This window comes from Chaetodon auriga, chromosome 1 (genome assembly GCF_051107435.1).
Source record: "Chaetodon auriga isolate fChaAug3 chromosome 1, fChaAug3.hap1, whole genome shotgun sequence".
Classification (NCBI taxonomy): Eukaryota; Metazoa; Chordata; class Actinopteri; order Chaetodontiformes; family Chaetodontidae; genus Chaetodon; species Chaetodon auriga.
The window spans coordinates 2,608,608-2,620,622 of record NC_135074.1 but is presented as its reverse complement, the minus strand read 5'-3'; the positions used below and the strand labels follow the sequence as shown (position 1 = coordinate 2,620,622).

The 12,015-nt window shown below is 38.7% G+C and overlaps 2 protein-coding genes across 9 annotated transcripts in view; both read right to left on the bottom strand.

The window, feature by feature from the left end:
- efl1 (elongation factor like GTPase 1) overlaps window positions 1-1,357 on the bottom strand; it is a 100,809-nt gene extending 99,452 nt beyond the window's left edge. For 2 of the 4 annotated variants that reach the window (XM_076726858.1, XM_076727104.1), the window contains exons 1-4: window positions 1,195-1,339; window positions 708-807; window positions 216-283; window positions 21-105 (exon numbers count right to left, since the gene is read on the bottom strand). In XM_076726858.1, coding sequence (XP_076582973.1) covers window positions 21-105; window positions 216-283; window positions 708-798 — 244 coding nt within the window. In that variant the 5' untranslated portion in view covers window positions 799-807; window positions 1,195-1,339. Of the gene's footprint in view, window positions 1-20; window positions 106-215; window positions 284-707; window positions 838-1,194 lie in introns of all 4 variants that reach the window. The other 2 variants (XM_076726941.1, XM_076727022.1) reach the window with 2 other exon arrangements.
- Window positions 1,358-2,903: 1,546 nt separating this feature from the next.
- adamtsl3 (ADAMTS-like 3) overlaps window positions 2,904-12,015 on the bottom strand; it is a 235,733-nt gene continuing 226,621 nt past the window's right edge. For 2 of the 5 annotated variants that reach the window (XM_076727218.1, XM_076727300.1), the window contains 5 exons: window positions 10,775-10,958; window positions 9,371-9,575; window positions 9,179-9,282; window positions 6,493-6,707; window positions 2,904-5,619 (listed from right to left, as the gene is read on the bottom strand). In XM_076727218.1, coding sequence (XP_076583333.1) covers window positions 5,501-5,619; window positions 6,493-6,707; window positions 9,179-9,282; window positions 9,371-9,575; window positions 10,775-10,958 — 827 coding nt within the window. In that variant the 3' untranslated portion in view covers window positions 2,904-5,500. The other 3 variants (XM_076727446.1, XM_076727521.1, XM_076727363.1) reach the window with 3 other exon arrangements.

The following is a 12,015-nucleotide window of genomic DNA, read 5'->3' as shown; positions in this document are numbered from 1 at the left end:
TGTGGATTTTCCGACATTACCGTGTCTATAATGCAGAGAGATGGCACTGGACTTCATGGTGATTCCTCTGATCTGTTCATCCTGCCTGCTGTCCAGATACCGCAGCTGGTAGATTGATAACACATCACAAAATGACAAAATGACAAAACAACTGAAACTACAGCATGTTCAGGTCAGAGAGCATGACTGTCAGGATCCAAAACAAAGTCACGTACCTTCCCAGCCAGTCGGCTTGATATGATACCATTACTGGCCACTAAGCAGTCAGCCAGAGTAGTTTTGCCTGCAAAAATGCAGAACGTTCCAAATGATTTCAGGACCTAAACCACTTTTCATCACCATTAAATTTGAAGACTTGCTGCTTTTCTCTCTTTATATCATCTTACGCTGAATACCTTGGAGTTTCGGACTACTGGCTGAACTCATTTTAATGACCTTATGTTGAAATAAGGATGCTGTGATAATTACATCCATGTGACCCAACATTACATCAAATCAATTTACTCTAAATTTCAAATGTATCTAAATAACGGCACATAAGTGTGTTGGGGTTTTGTTGGTTTTTTGGTTTTGTCATACAGTGTATATCAAGCAATAGCTACTCACACGCACTGACAGTATCAAGCTGGCACAGTTAGATAACACTCAGTAGTTGCTGACATTAACGTCGACGCCATAATGTGTCCAGCAAAGAACTGTGAACTCACCATGATCAACATGTGCGAGAATGCACAGGTTTCTGATGTTGGCAGGGTTTCTCTGCAGCGCAATGATCTTCTCCAGGCTGGTGAGTCCCATGACAGGCACCTTAAACAAATGACAACACCGAACACACCGCTGGTGGTTAGCGTGCTTTAGACTGCTGACCGATAGCACAGTAAGGTGAAGTGATACGGTGACAGCACTGAGACACAGTCCACATGACAGGACATTCATTCATATCACAGCGCTGTCTGCTTGCTTACTGGCTAACGTTGAAGCTAACATCGGCACAGCAGCCGGACAATCCAGTCTGAACAGAGAATGATTTGAAAACGACACGTTTGGTTATTTAAGTACAATAAACGCAAACTATTAACGTAGACTGGACACAAGGTGCTGACAGTAATGTCTCTGTGAATTCTAACAGGTGATATCTGCTAACACTGACTAGCTTGATCCAAACTCCTCACAGAAAGAATAATAAGACCTCACCTGGTTTCTGACGTCTCCACACAACACCACAATCACAAGATATGCTGCTGTGTTCACTTAAATGCAACTGAAACGTGAGATTAAGCGCATATTTTGAAGACATGTGGACAGTGTCAACTCACGTTGTTTTCCCGGAAGTTGATATGGCACGTTGACCATGCCGTTTGCTAACATTGGTGCTGCGTTCATGCACGTGTTACAAACGACGTTATCCTGCCACTTCATTTTTCAGGTCGTTCTCGCAGAGTACTATTACGTAGACACATTCATGATTCATTCATTGAATACTGTTTAAATCAGATTTGAGGCTCTTAATCTTGCAACATTACAGAAATAACTCGATTCAGTATCAAAACCAGTTCGAGATTTTCTACAAATAACAACGTCAGTTAACAATTCGCAGAGACATGTTTTTTATATGCGGCAGTGAATGCAGCATATTACTCAGTGACGTGACGTCAGTGAATATAGTTTTACTGCATTACATATAAAAGGTGTAGGCCTGTTACATAAGGTATGGTTTCTACAAAAGAATTCGAAGCACACAAATGATATTCTTATCTTAATATTTGCTTTTTCAATTGAATTGCGTGATGTTGTTTGTTTGTTTGTTTGTTTGTTTTGCTTTGTTTTTTACTTGCTTTTCTTTTCAGAAAAAAAATATATTCAAGAAGATCACACCATGTCACATCCTGGAGACATATACAACCACTGACAAGGAGATGCAAGTACATTTAATTTCATTTTCTGGCCTCGGGATCCCCCAAAATGAGCTGGACTACAACTTCATAGTGTTCAAAAGTGCACTTTTTTGCTGGGGAAAAGGTGATATCTAATAATAAAGAGATAAAAGTTTCCCCTCCTAAAACACAGAGTGGTTTACAATCATCCATCCAGAAGAACTCAACAGGAATGGACATCTTATTTAAAAGTATAGCCCTTAAATGATCATATAGTAATGAGCAGAAAAAAAAACATTAAATATCCTTGTCTTGCCTAAATCAAGTCTTTTCTCTCTTGGGAGACCATTTAACCATACACAATGTCAACAAAGTTTTTGGTAGACTGTTTATCAACTTACCTGTTTGCTGATTATGGGCACCATAATAAACATAACAGTGCTGCTTTAAATCATAAGAGTTTAGGTGCAATATGAGGAATTATTTTCATTTTCTAACATAAGGCTTGCCTTGAAGTATTATAGAGTCTGTGGATTCAAAAAGTTGGAAAATTTTAATATTATTTACTTAGTTTGACTGATGTAGCCAGTTTCTTGAAACAATTTCAGATGAATTGACATTTTCATTCACTATATAGTGATAATAATTAGTACCATGGCAATATTAACCTATGAACTAATCAGTTGCTGGGCACAAATGAACCTCCTGCTCATCTGCACACTGTATACAAAATGCCTATGCTGGATTATCACCTGGCCCAAGCACAAGCTCAAGATCAAGTGATAAGGGACCCACATGAAGAAAATTGAAGTTATAGTAATTAAAATGACCACAAACCAGTTGTCACTGCCAGTTGTGCTGCTCCACTTGTCCGCTTTGCTTCGTACACTCTCATTTTGTTTTAATTCACAATGTCAGCCAGAACTACCTCTGCCACCGTTTACCACTGATGTTTTTTGGGACATAACAAAGCCACAGATGAGTTTAAAAACATCAGGACAGTTTGGGATTTGGAACTGGTATTGGTCACTCTAATAATCAGGGAGATAGATTTTAGGAAACCCTTATCATTTTATTTATTTATTTATTTATTTTCAGAGCTGGATCAAGGTTTTGATTTCCAAAATAAACACAGATAAAAAGTGGAACCACATTTATGAAGTGATCAAACTGTTTTTATTTCTTTGAGTTGTTATCTAAAGCATGTTAATGATTTGTTGCACTGTCTCACATTGCCTCAGTCAAGCTGCAAGTCCACGAGCAGTGTAATGTCACCACATCAGATATACTGTGTAGTCACCAGTAGCCAGGGAGAAACACTGAACTATGCATGTTGCCAAGTGGCATTTCACAATGGAGCTATAAAACATTGGAAATGGCGCTTAAACATATGCAAATAAAACCAGGTGAGTGGTAGCATAGCAACATACCAACCAATCCAAAACATGTGCTTTATAATCTAAGATCTAGTTTAAAAGACATCCTAACCATGAATAAGTACGAAAATAAAAGTCTCACACAATCTACATAAACTCAACATACAATATTGCACTTATAACACAGTATATACAAGACATTTTACAATGCAGCACATCTGTATGAAAACCAAAGGTAACATGAATTGATCCATCAGTCAAAATCAGTGTTGTGCTGGTGCCTCACTCACCAGAGTCAGCGGACTGTTCTTCAATTCACTGTAATATGAAAATTATTTTACAAAACCCTCTATACTGTCATGGTTGAGGATGGCATTGATGGGAATGTGGTTCTGAATTCATGTTTCCCGCTGAAGCCACTCACAGCTTCAGCTCTTTTCTTCTCATCGGTGACATGTGACTACAATCACAGACCAGTACCTTCACAGGAGTGAATGGTCTTTAAGGACTTTCATCCTAAATCCTAAAATTATATATACACACACATGACCTGACATTACTTTTATAAATTAAACCAAAGACTGCTTGATTCTGTGTAATAATTGAGTGACTTGTGCTGAACTTTGTCTTAGCTCCCTATTCCAAACTACCTAGCTGATGGACGCTCTCTAACCCAATCACAACCCTAAAGTGCTCATGATCCCAAACCTTCATCAAGTATTTAAGTTGCTGATCCTTTAATCATACATCATCCATTGCATATAACCACTATCTTTCCCTAACCACAGCTATCCCTAATCGCCATACAGATAGAGCAGAAATAGATCATTTCAAAAATGTTGGCACTGAACGTCATCTGGGCTATTGCTAAATCATCCAACATCAATACTCCATCTGGCGACAAGGTTAGTTTTACAGACATGGCGTTTCTGGGGTCAACACAACCTTTTGCATGAAGTCACCAATACTGGGTTTTGTAGTGATGTTTTGTGTTAATATCATAAATAGAAGAACAAGAATTCAGTGTGTCTACCAAACAATCAGGATGGAAAAGCCTTCTAAATATCATCATAGGACACTAAAACACATGCAACAACGGAATCCACACTGAAGAAATTCTCTTAGGGTTAGCAGCTTCTTAAAGCAAACTGATATATTGTACTTCTTCATGGTCGGTAAAGTCAGGGATAGATAAAAGGATAATTTCGGTTTATTACAACTTGGGTCTTTTTTGCTGTTTTGGCCATGATTTCTAAGTGCTAAATGGACTTACAATACAACCCTTTCACACAGATTCATGATGGCTAGGCTGCCAGCTCATTTTTACTATTATACAGCTATTAACCATTCACCCACACTCAGACAACTGTGGCACAGCATTGGGGGCAATTTAGGGTTCAGTATCTTTGACATGTAGACTGCTGAGGCCAGGGATCGAACCACCGACCTCCTGATAAGGTCATTCTGAGTGCACTCACTCTCAGTTTTAACTCCAGAGTAAGTGATTTGGACAGTAAGGCTAAACTGATTGTCTGACTTCTCATTTAGCAATGCTACTGTGTTGCCAGACCTCAGCAATTACAACAGTTAGTGGAAATAATGGTAAAAACTATGAAAATGAGGCCCAAGTTTTAATAATACAGAATTTCCCTTTAATATTTTTAAATGAACCATTTGTAAAAACAATTCTGAACATTTACACAAATAAATAAAGAAAAGTTAAAAGGAAGAAAAGTATGACTGCAAGTTCTCTCAGCTGTTTTTATGTAGCTGCTGATATGGTGAACTTCACATAAGTGGCTGATATCTCATATCTTTTCAAGGTCAATACCGGCAAACCAATACCTCAGTCTAGGTTTTGTGTACAGCAGAGCAGTGGTATGTGTTCTTCAATGAACAGCATCATTATATTCATTTTTGCCCGGGCTGATCCCGTTCGAATGTCACTGAAAACTAAATTTCAGTTTTTGCAGTAAATTCCAAAAACTGTTTTTGATCCACATAGTGAACACTTGTTATTAAGAGGTTGGATCCAAATCAGAAAATAAAGCCCACTTATCCTTCCTTCCTTTTGAGGCTCCATTGAGTTTCCTTTTAGGAAGGTAAAGAATTTGACTCAAGCTTTTTCCCGTTTACATAATGCAGTTCTTGAAGCATCCACTCTCAGATGATGTCCCTGCAGTCTTTGTTCAGTCGCATGTAGCCCATCAGTTCCAAAAAATGTAGGGTGGTTATAACAGCTCACTGCCACTAAGTGGAGTCAGTGTCCCGTGAACATGACCCACAGCATCTCTGTTTGTACATATCCACGTTGCACAGCTTCAGCCTCTTCACCACGCTGCAGTACTGGGTGGTGTCCTTGCATTCAACTGCATGAGAACAAAACATTCCATATAATCACCAGAGAACAAACTACTAATTAAATGCAGCAGCAGATATAGGTGGTCTTTCCTTAATTGAGACTGCCATTGATATTAAGAAGGTAATTGATTGTCCTGGATGTAATCACTTTTCCTCATAATCTTACTTTAGAACGTAATTGTACTTTACTTCATTATTTGCATGAAAGGGACTTTATACTTGTTCTCCAGTGCATTTTGGAGGCAAATAAGCTCATTTTTGCTCTGCTACATTTACATGATAAGTATAGTTACTAGTTACTTGCTGTAGCAGATAAAGATTTTAAATACAAAGCATAATAATCACTTAATATGATAAAACCCAGCAGTATGTAAAGTAGTTCTGCAGCTGCTCCATCTCAAACTGCTAATACATTAATATACTGCTTGCATGTTAATGCATCAGCATAAATAACCCAATAGTAACATATATCCAATAAGGTATTTACATTCCTATGACTTCCTAGTTAAACAGTTTCTCAGTCAGTGCATAGCATTTGAGCTGAATATACAAAAAATTAAAGTGGGTCTTTTTGTGAAGTTGCAAATTACAGGCAAACATGCAGTTACATAAAAATGGAACACAAAGCTTCCACTAATAAATTAGTATGTTCCTGGGTTTAAACAGACAGCCAGTAAGATTTTAAAGATTGCTTTGAAATTGTTTGGCCATTCTACTATTGCTTAGAAACTTTACATTATTTGCTATATAATTTCTTCAGCAAAAAAAAGTTTCTATATCACAAAATCTGAGAATTGACAAGAGAAGGTGCATTGAAACTGCTGACTGTTGTGACAAAGGTTACTTGTTACAAGGTCATAGACACACCCACAGAGACTTACCCCCGCAGGTGGTGGTGCTGCAGTGCTGCCAGGTGGAGGGCCGCTGGAGCCAGGCACAGTGCTGGTCAGCCAGAGTTCTGCCACTCCTGCGGTGAACACAGTCCACCCTACGGGACTGAAAGCCACTCCCACAGACTACTGTGCATGCCCGCCACGCACCAGGCCGCCACTGGACATCACACAGGTCAGAGGAACAGTTGCGTACTGATGCCGGCCTGAAAGAGATTCGTTTTTCGTACTACACATTCATTGCTGTGGCACTTTGTTTCACTTGTGTTTTTTGTCCATATAATTTAGTTGAACAGGCCTGTGTCACAAAGCAAGATTAGTGGGTTAACTTTGGGCTTCACACAGCTCTCTCACCTTTAACTATGGTAAATCACCATGACATATGCTAACCTTCCAGTTGTTTCCCCTATCATAATATTGGTGGGGTGGCACGGCCCAGCTCACCTATCAGACCCCCACCACCTGACCAACGGGGAATTACTGATTTCATTTGTTTGTTTGTTTTTGTGTTTTTTCTTTTAATATATACATACCTAGATATTAAGAAATAAATGTTACATGTCAAGTTGAAATGTCCCTTAATCATGCATAGTTCAAGTATTACATTTCTGAATGACGAGGTCGTATTTCCACATATTAAAAGGTTAGATTGTTTATCTTCCATCTCTCATTATTTGCATTATTCAGTTCAGTAACAGAATCTGAAATTGATGGAAAATGGTAAGACGAACACCATAAACCTGCCAAATGAGGCAATGCACAAAGGCGCTGCCTAACAGGAGGACAGTACTTGAGCAAACTTGGTTGACCGAATGAATTAGACAAATCAAACTCAGGACAACAGTGACACCAAGTGGTCAGGAGGAGATGGATATATCATTGACTAGAATTCATAATAAGATGACACCAATTTGAAAGAAAATAATTGTTCATGCATACATTTATTGTTTTAAGGAATATTCTGCTGCCTATGTAGGCATACTGTACTTATAATGTGTCCTCACCAGCTAAGGGAAACGCTGCCCTCTATGGAAGAGGTTCAGTTCAAAGGGTCAGGTAAAAGTTGTAAAGAGCCTGTCCACCAGCAGATCAGCTGACTGAGCAACTGATGTCATTGATGACATTGGAAGAAAGACCACCAAGTCACCATCACTTTGCTCTCCATGGCTACGTAATATATGTGTGTAGCAAAACAATTTTGAGTTTTAAGCATACTGAGGAGGATAATTAGGGGTACATTATTTCTTATCAAAAGAATAGCTCAACATTTTGATGAAATGAGGAAATCTTTATCAGAAAGTGGTTAGTGGTTTGACAGGAGCAAGTCCAAGAACCTCAGTGCAACAGCTGACTGGCCCAGCTGCTTGCTAAGCAATAGGTTCAACATGTAACTAACTCTTACATTTCTATTTGTGCATAGATTAAACAAACAAGATCAAAAACCTTAATGGTTATGTTCACATTTTCAATTTCTCTGCAAGTGACAAACTCACATGCCCATAAGTGCATTGAAACAGCTCTGAATGCTATTGTTTCTCCTGCCTGTACTGGCCGTGAAGTCTCCATTCCTTCATAATACAACTATACTGTAACAGATGGGAGACAAAATCCATGAACTTTGTTCTGTGTAAAAATGCATTCTGAAGTTAAGCAATAACTAATTGGAGGCTGAGCAGCCTGTGATAGACAAGTTATTTTTATTATGAACTTCCCTCTGTGTTTCCCTCGCCTGTGTTTCACTAGTGCTATTACTGCTACTGCTATTAGATTAGATTAGATTAGATTTCTTTATTGTCCCATAGGGATATTTGTTGTCACATCAGACAGGTCAGTTTCTTCAGGCATGGTCAGATTTTGTATGACTCACATCACATTTACATTTTACATTTACATTTACATACATACAAACAACAGAACACATAAGCAACCACACACATGTACACATATCTTCTTCTCCTCTTCTCCTCCACATACATACATACAAAGACGCTATGTATTGCTTCATGGGCAGTATGGACAGGAGGAACAATTACTGCAGTCAAAAACTGTTTGAATTGGCAGAATTTGAACCGACCCTTTAATCAGTAAACTTTAGAGGTGCCTGCTTTCTGTCTTTACCCAAAGCTTTACCAACCATGTCCTGACTCCAGCTGTTTACTTAACAAACAGACAAGGCATTAATATCAATCTGCTCATCTCACACTTGGAAAGAAAACAGTTAAGCCATACGTTGAAGCCAATTTCAACTGAATGAAAAACAAAAACAAAAAAAATTCATATCTATCAGGGATCCTGGCAATGACTGACAACTTTTGACAAACAGAAACTCTTGTACATCTACACTTAGATGCGTTAAATCAACTATACTGTCATTTTGTGACAGAGGTTATAGCTAGTCGTGGTGTACTGCATTTTATTGAAAATATGTTACTAATATTCTTCCTCCCTCGTGTTTGTAAATTGGGTGGTTTATTGTTGAGCTGTTGATGGCATTAGATTTTACAGGTGTATCCAATAAAGTGGCCAGTGAGTTTATATAACACATTGATTCAGACATGTGTGCATAGTATTACTACTACTAGAGTAAACAGATTCATTTAACAACCAGATCTGTGAGAATGTAGACCTGATGCATAGTATTTTCTGTGTGTGTGTGCGTTGCACTGTATGTGTATACCTGTCTGTGAGTACACAGTCTGTGTACAAGGAGCCATTGGCATATTGGCAGATGACCGATCTCTTCTGTACTGTGGTGGCAGGGCCTGAACATCTCCCTGAACACTGAAATTGAAAAAGTTTACACTTAAAAACACATGCTAGCAGATCAGTATAATATCAGCTGGCATTTTCAGTTCAGTGTGTGCTGTACCTTTCCCCATGGACTTGTTACCCAAGTCGGACAGTTATTGGCGGTGCACGGCTCTGTGTGTGTTGGCCGGCTCATCCCCTCACAGGCAGCTGCTGTCAGAATCCTTACTGCACCTCTGGCATCCAGCTGCTGACAGGAGACCTGTCTCTGTTTCCAGCCACTCCCACATGAGGCTGAGCACTTCGACCACTCTGATACCAACCATCTGATACAATGACATGAAACAAGATATGCACATACCGTGCATACATTTCAAAAAGGGAGATAGCTCTGCTTGTGATTTGCTTTATGAGAAATAATGATATGCAACCAATAATTTTTGTAACTTTCTGAAAACAACAATCCATCCTTCATGCCTGTTTCACATCAGACAGGTTGTAAACAAACTCAAGGTCAGCACCTTTTAGTCTCTGGCTTGATGTTTTAGTTTGTACGGGGTAAACAGAGCTTTTGCTGAATGGTGACATAAACCAGCCCAGTATTCCAGTAAGGATAAGAAGACAGCCATTAGTTGCATCATCTTTTTGTGTGATTGTTCTTTTTAAATACCAATACTGCCAAATACACAGCAGAGATATCATGAATCTGGATCAATGTTTATTTTGTAACTGGACACCTTGACCATGAATTTAAGATTTGGTGTTAACGAAGAATTAGCCATTTTTATGTTGTTCCACTGTTTCCCTGTGGAAATAGGTCTCAACAAAAATGTCCTAGAAACGCTAAGGTGGATGGAAATTGTTTTCACATGAAAACTGCGTTTTAAAACTTCAACAGCTTAATGGAAACATCAATATCCATCGACTGTCTGCTGGTGCTGGGCAGGTAGTACACAGTGGATTCATCAGAGCAGTTTTTGCTGGAGGCAGCTGGCTGCTCCTGCAGGAAACACCTGATTAGAGTGTTGAGAATAAACAAAACGTAAAGTTGTATGGTAAAACCAAAACAATGAGCTAGAAGACACTAAAAGGCTTTGTAGAGCTGAGGAAACCTGTAGAGTTGGGTGATAATTCTCTGTGGGTTTGTCAAGCGACACCTTTCATATTACACAGTCATTTGATGCAATGCAAAAATAAAAAATATCAATTAGTGTAGCTTTAAAACATACAGTGTCTAAGTCAAGTCAGATACATGTACACTTAAACATATGTAGAGGGCTCTGTAATAGGAGGACAAAAACTGTCCTAAGTTACTTTTTATTATAACAAAAATTTACCAGTGCAAGAACCCGAATGATTTGATTTGAAGGTTCTTCTTTTTCAGTTCATGTGTGTGCGTGTGTCAAAGTTTTTTATTTTATTTTCATCATTTCTTACTCTCCCATATTCCCTGTGCCTTTAGCTGGCTCTGTGTCTGACTTAATCCGATTATATGCTTCCAGAAATGCGTGACATCCCGATGTACCTGGGAGGGCAGTCTTGTCTGTTGCAGGGAACTGGGGAGGTGATGGGTTTTGGTATGTGCTGACACATGATGGGGTGGACATCCTTTCCATCCAGAGTGACACACTGACTCATCCGCAGCCAGGTCCCTCTGTTCCCACAGGAAGCACTGCATGCAGTCCAGTCTCCAAAACGCCAGCCAAACTCTGTGGACCCAGATGTTAACCAATCAGATTGATACAATCAAGGAAACAAGCAGGAAAAGAAACAAGGAAATAAGTGGGGGAGTATGTGATACACTCAAAATATCTGGTCACTTTAATGTTTATTTGTGAAATTATTATTCTAATTCTTATCATAATGTTTATCAGTTGTTATTGTAAGCATTGTTGAGTACTGACTTTTACTCAGTCAAAGAGAGGCAAAGAGATTAAAATTCAGAGGAATTAATTTTTTTTGTTTTTAAAGAGCAGAACCAATGACCCCAATGACCTCAGGTGGGTTGTGCCCCAGTTTCCCTAAGGTGAGCGCTTCCGCCCTCCCAATGGAGGAAATTTGGGAAGATGGAGCATGGTTCATTTCCTTCATTCCTTCTAACGACTTACCTGCGTTTTTCAGGTCAGTACAAACAACTTCCTCATAAAGCTAAACTTTATGTAGCGTGAGTGTGAAGAGTTTTGTCATTGTGTTTGAGTGTCAAGTAATGAGTTTAAAAAGTGTGATTGTAAAGTTAGGTACAGCGGTATTTTCAGAGAATGGCGTCTGTTATGTCACGGACTAAAAATAGCATTTACACTTTACACTCCACTACTTCTGTGTTAGCTGTGAAATGACTCATCTGGTGGTGATTAGTGTGCCAGTAAAAATCGTCAAATGCTTTTGAAAATGTTCAATTTCAATAATGCAGATTCTTGTCATATTTCCTCGGCATAATTTGTTATTTAATGCTTTTTTATATAATGTTTATTATTCATTTGACACCAAATTATTGTATTCTTTAAAATCTTAATGCATTGCAGAAAACACATTGAATAAGTTATCCTTAACTTAAATTTGATTTGGTGTTGTAATCTTTTGATTTAGTAGGAGGAGTAGTTGCAGCAGGAGCAATACCAGGCCTCACACCCCCAAATAAGATGAAGTGTCTGGAGAAAGCTTTAATGGTTAGGAAATGGTGCTTTGAAGCACCCAAAGTGGTTCCAAACATGCTGGAATAAAGGATCCTCAAGGAAACTGATAAAACACCTCAAGTTCCTTGAAGAA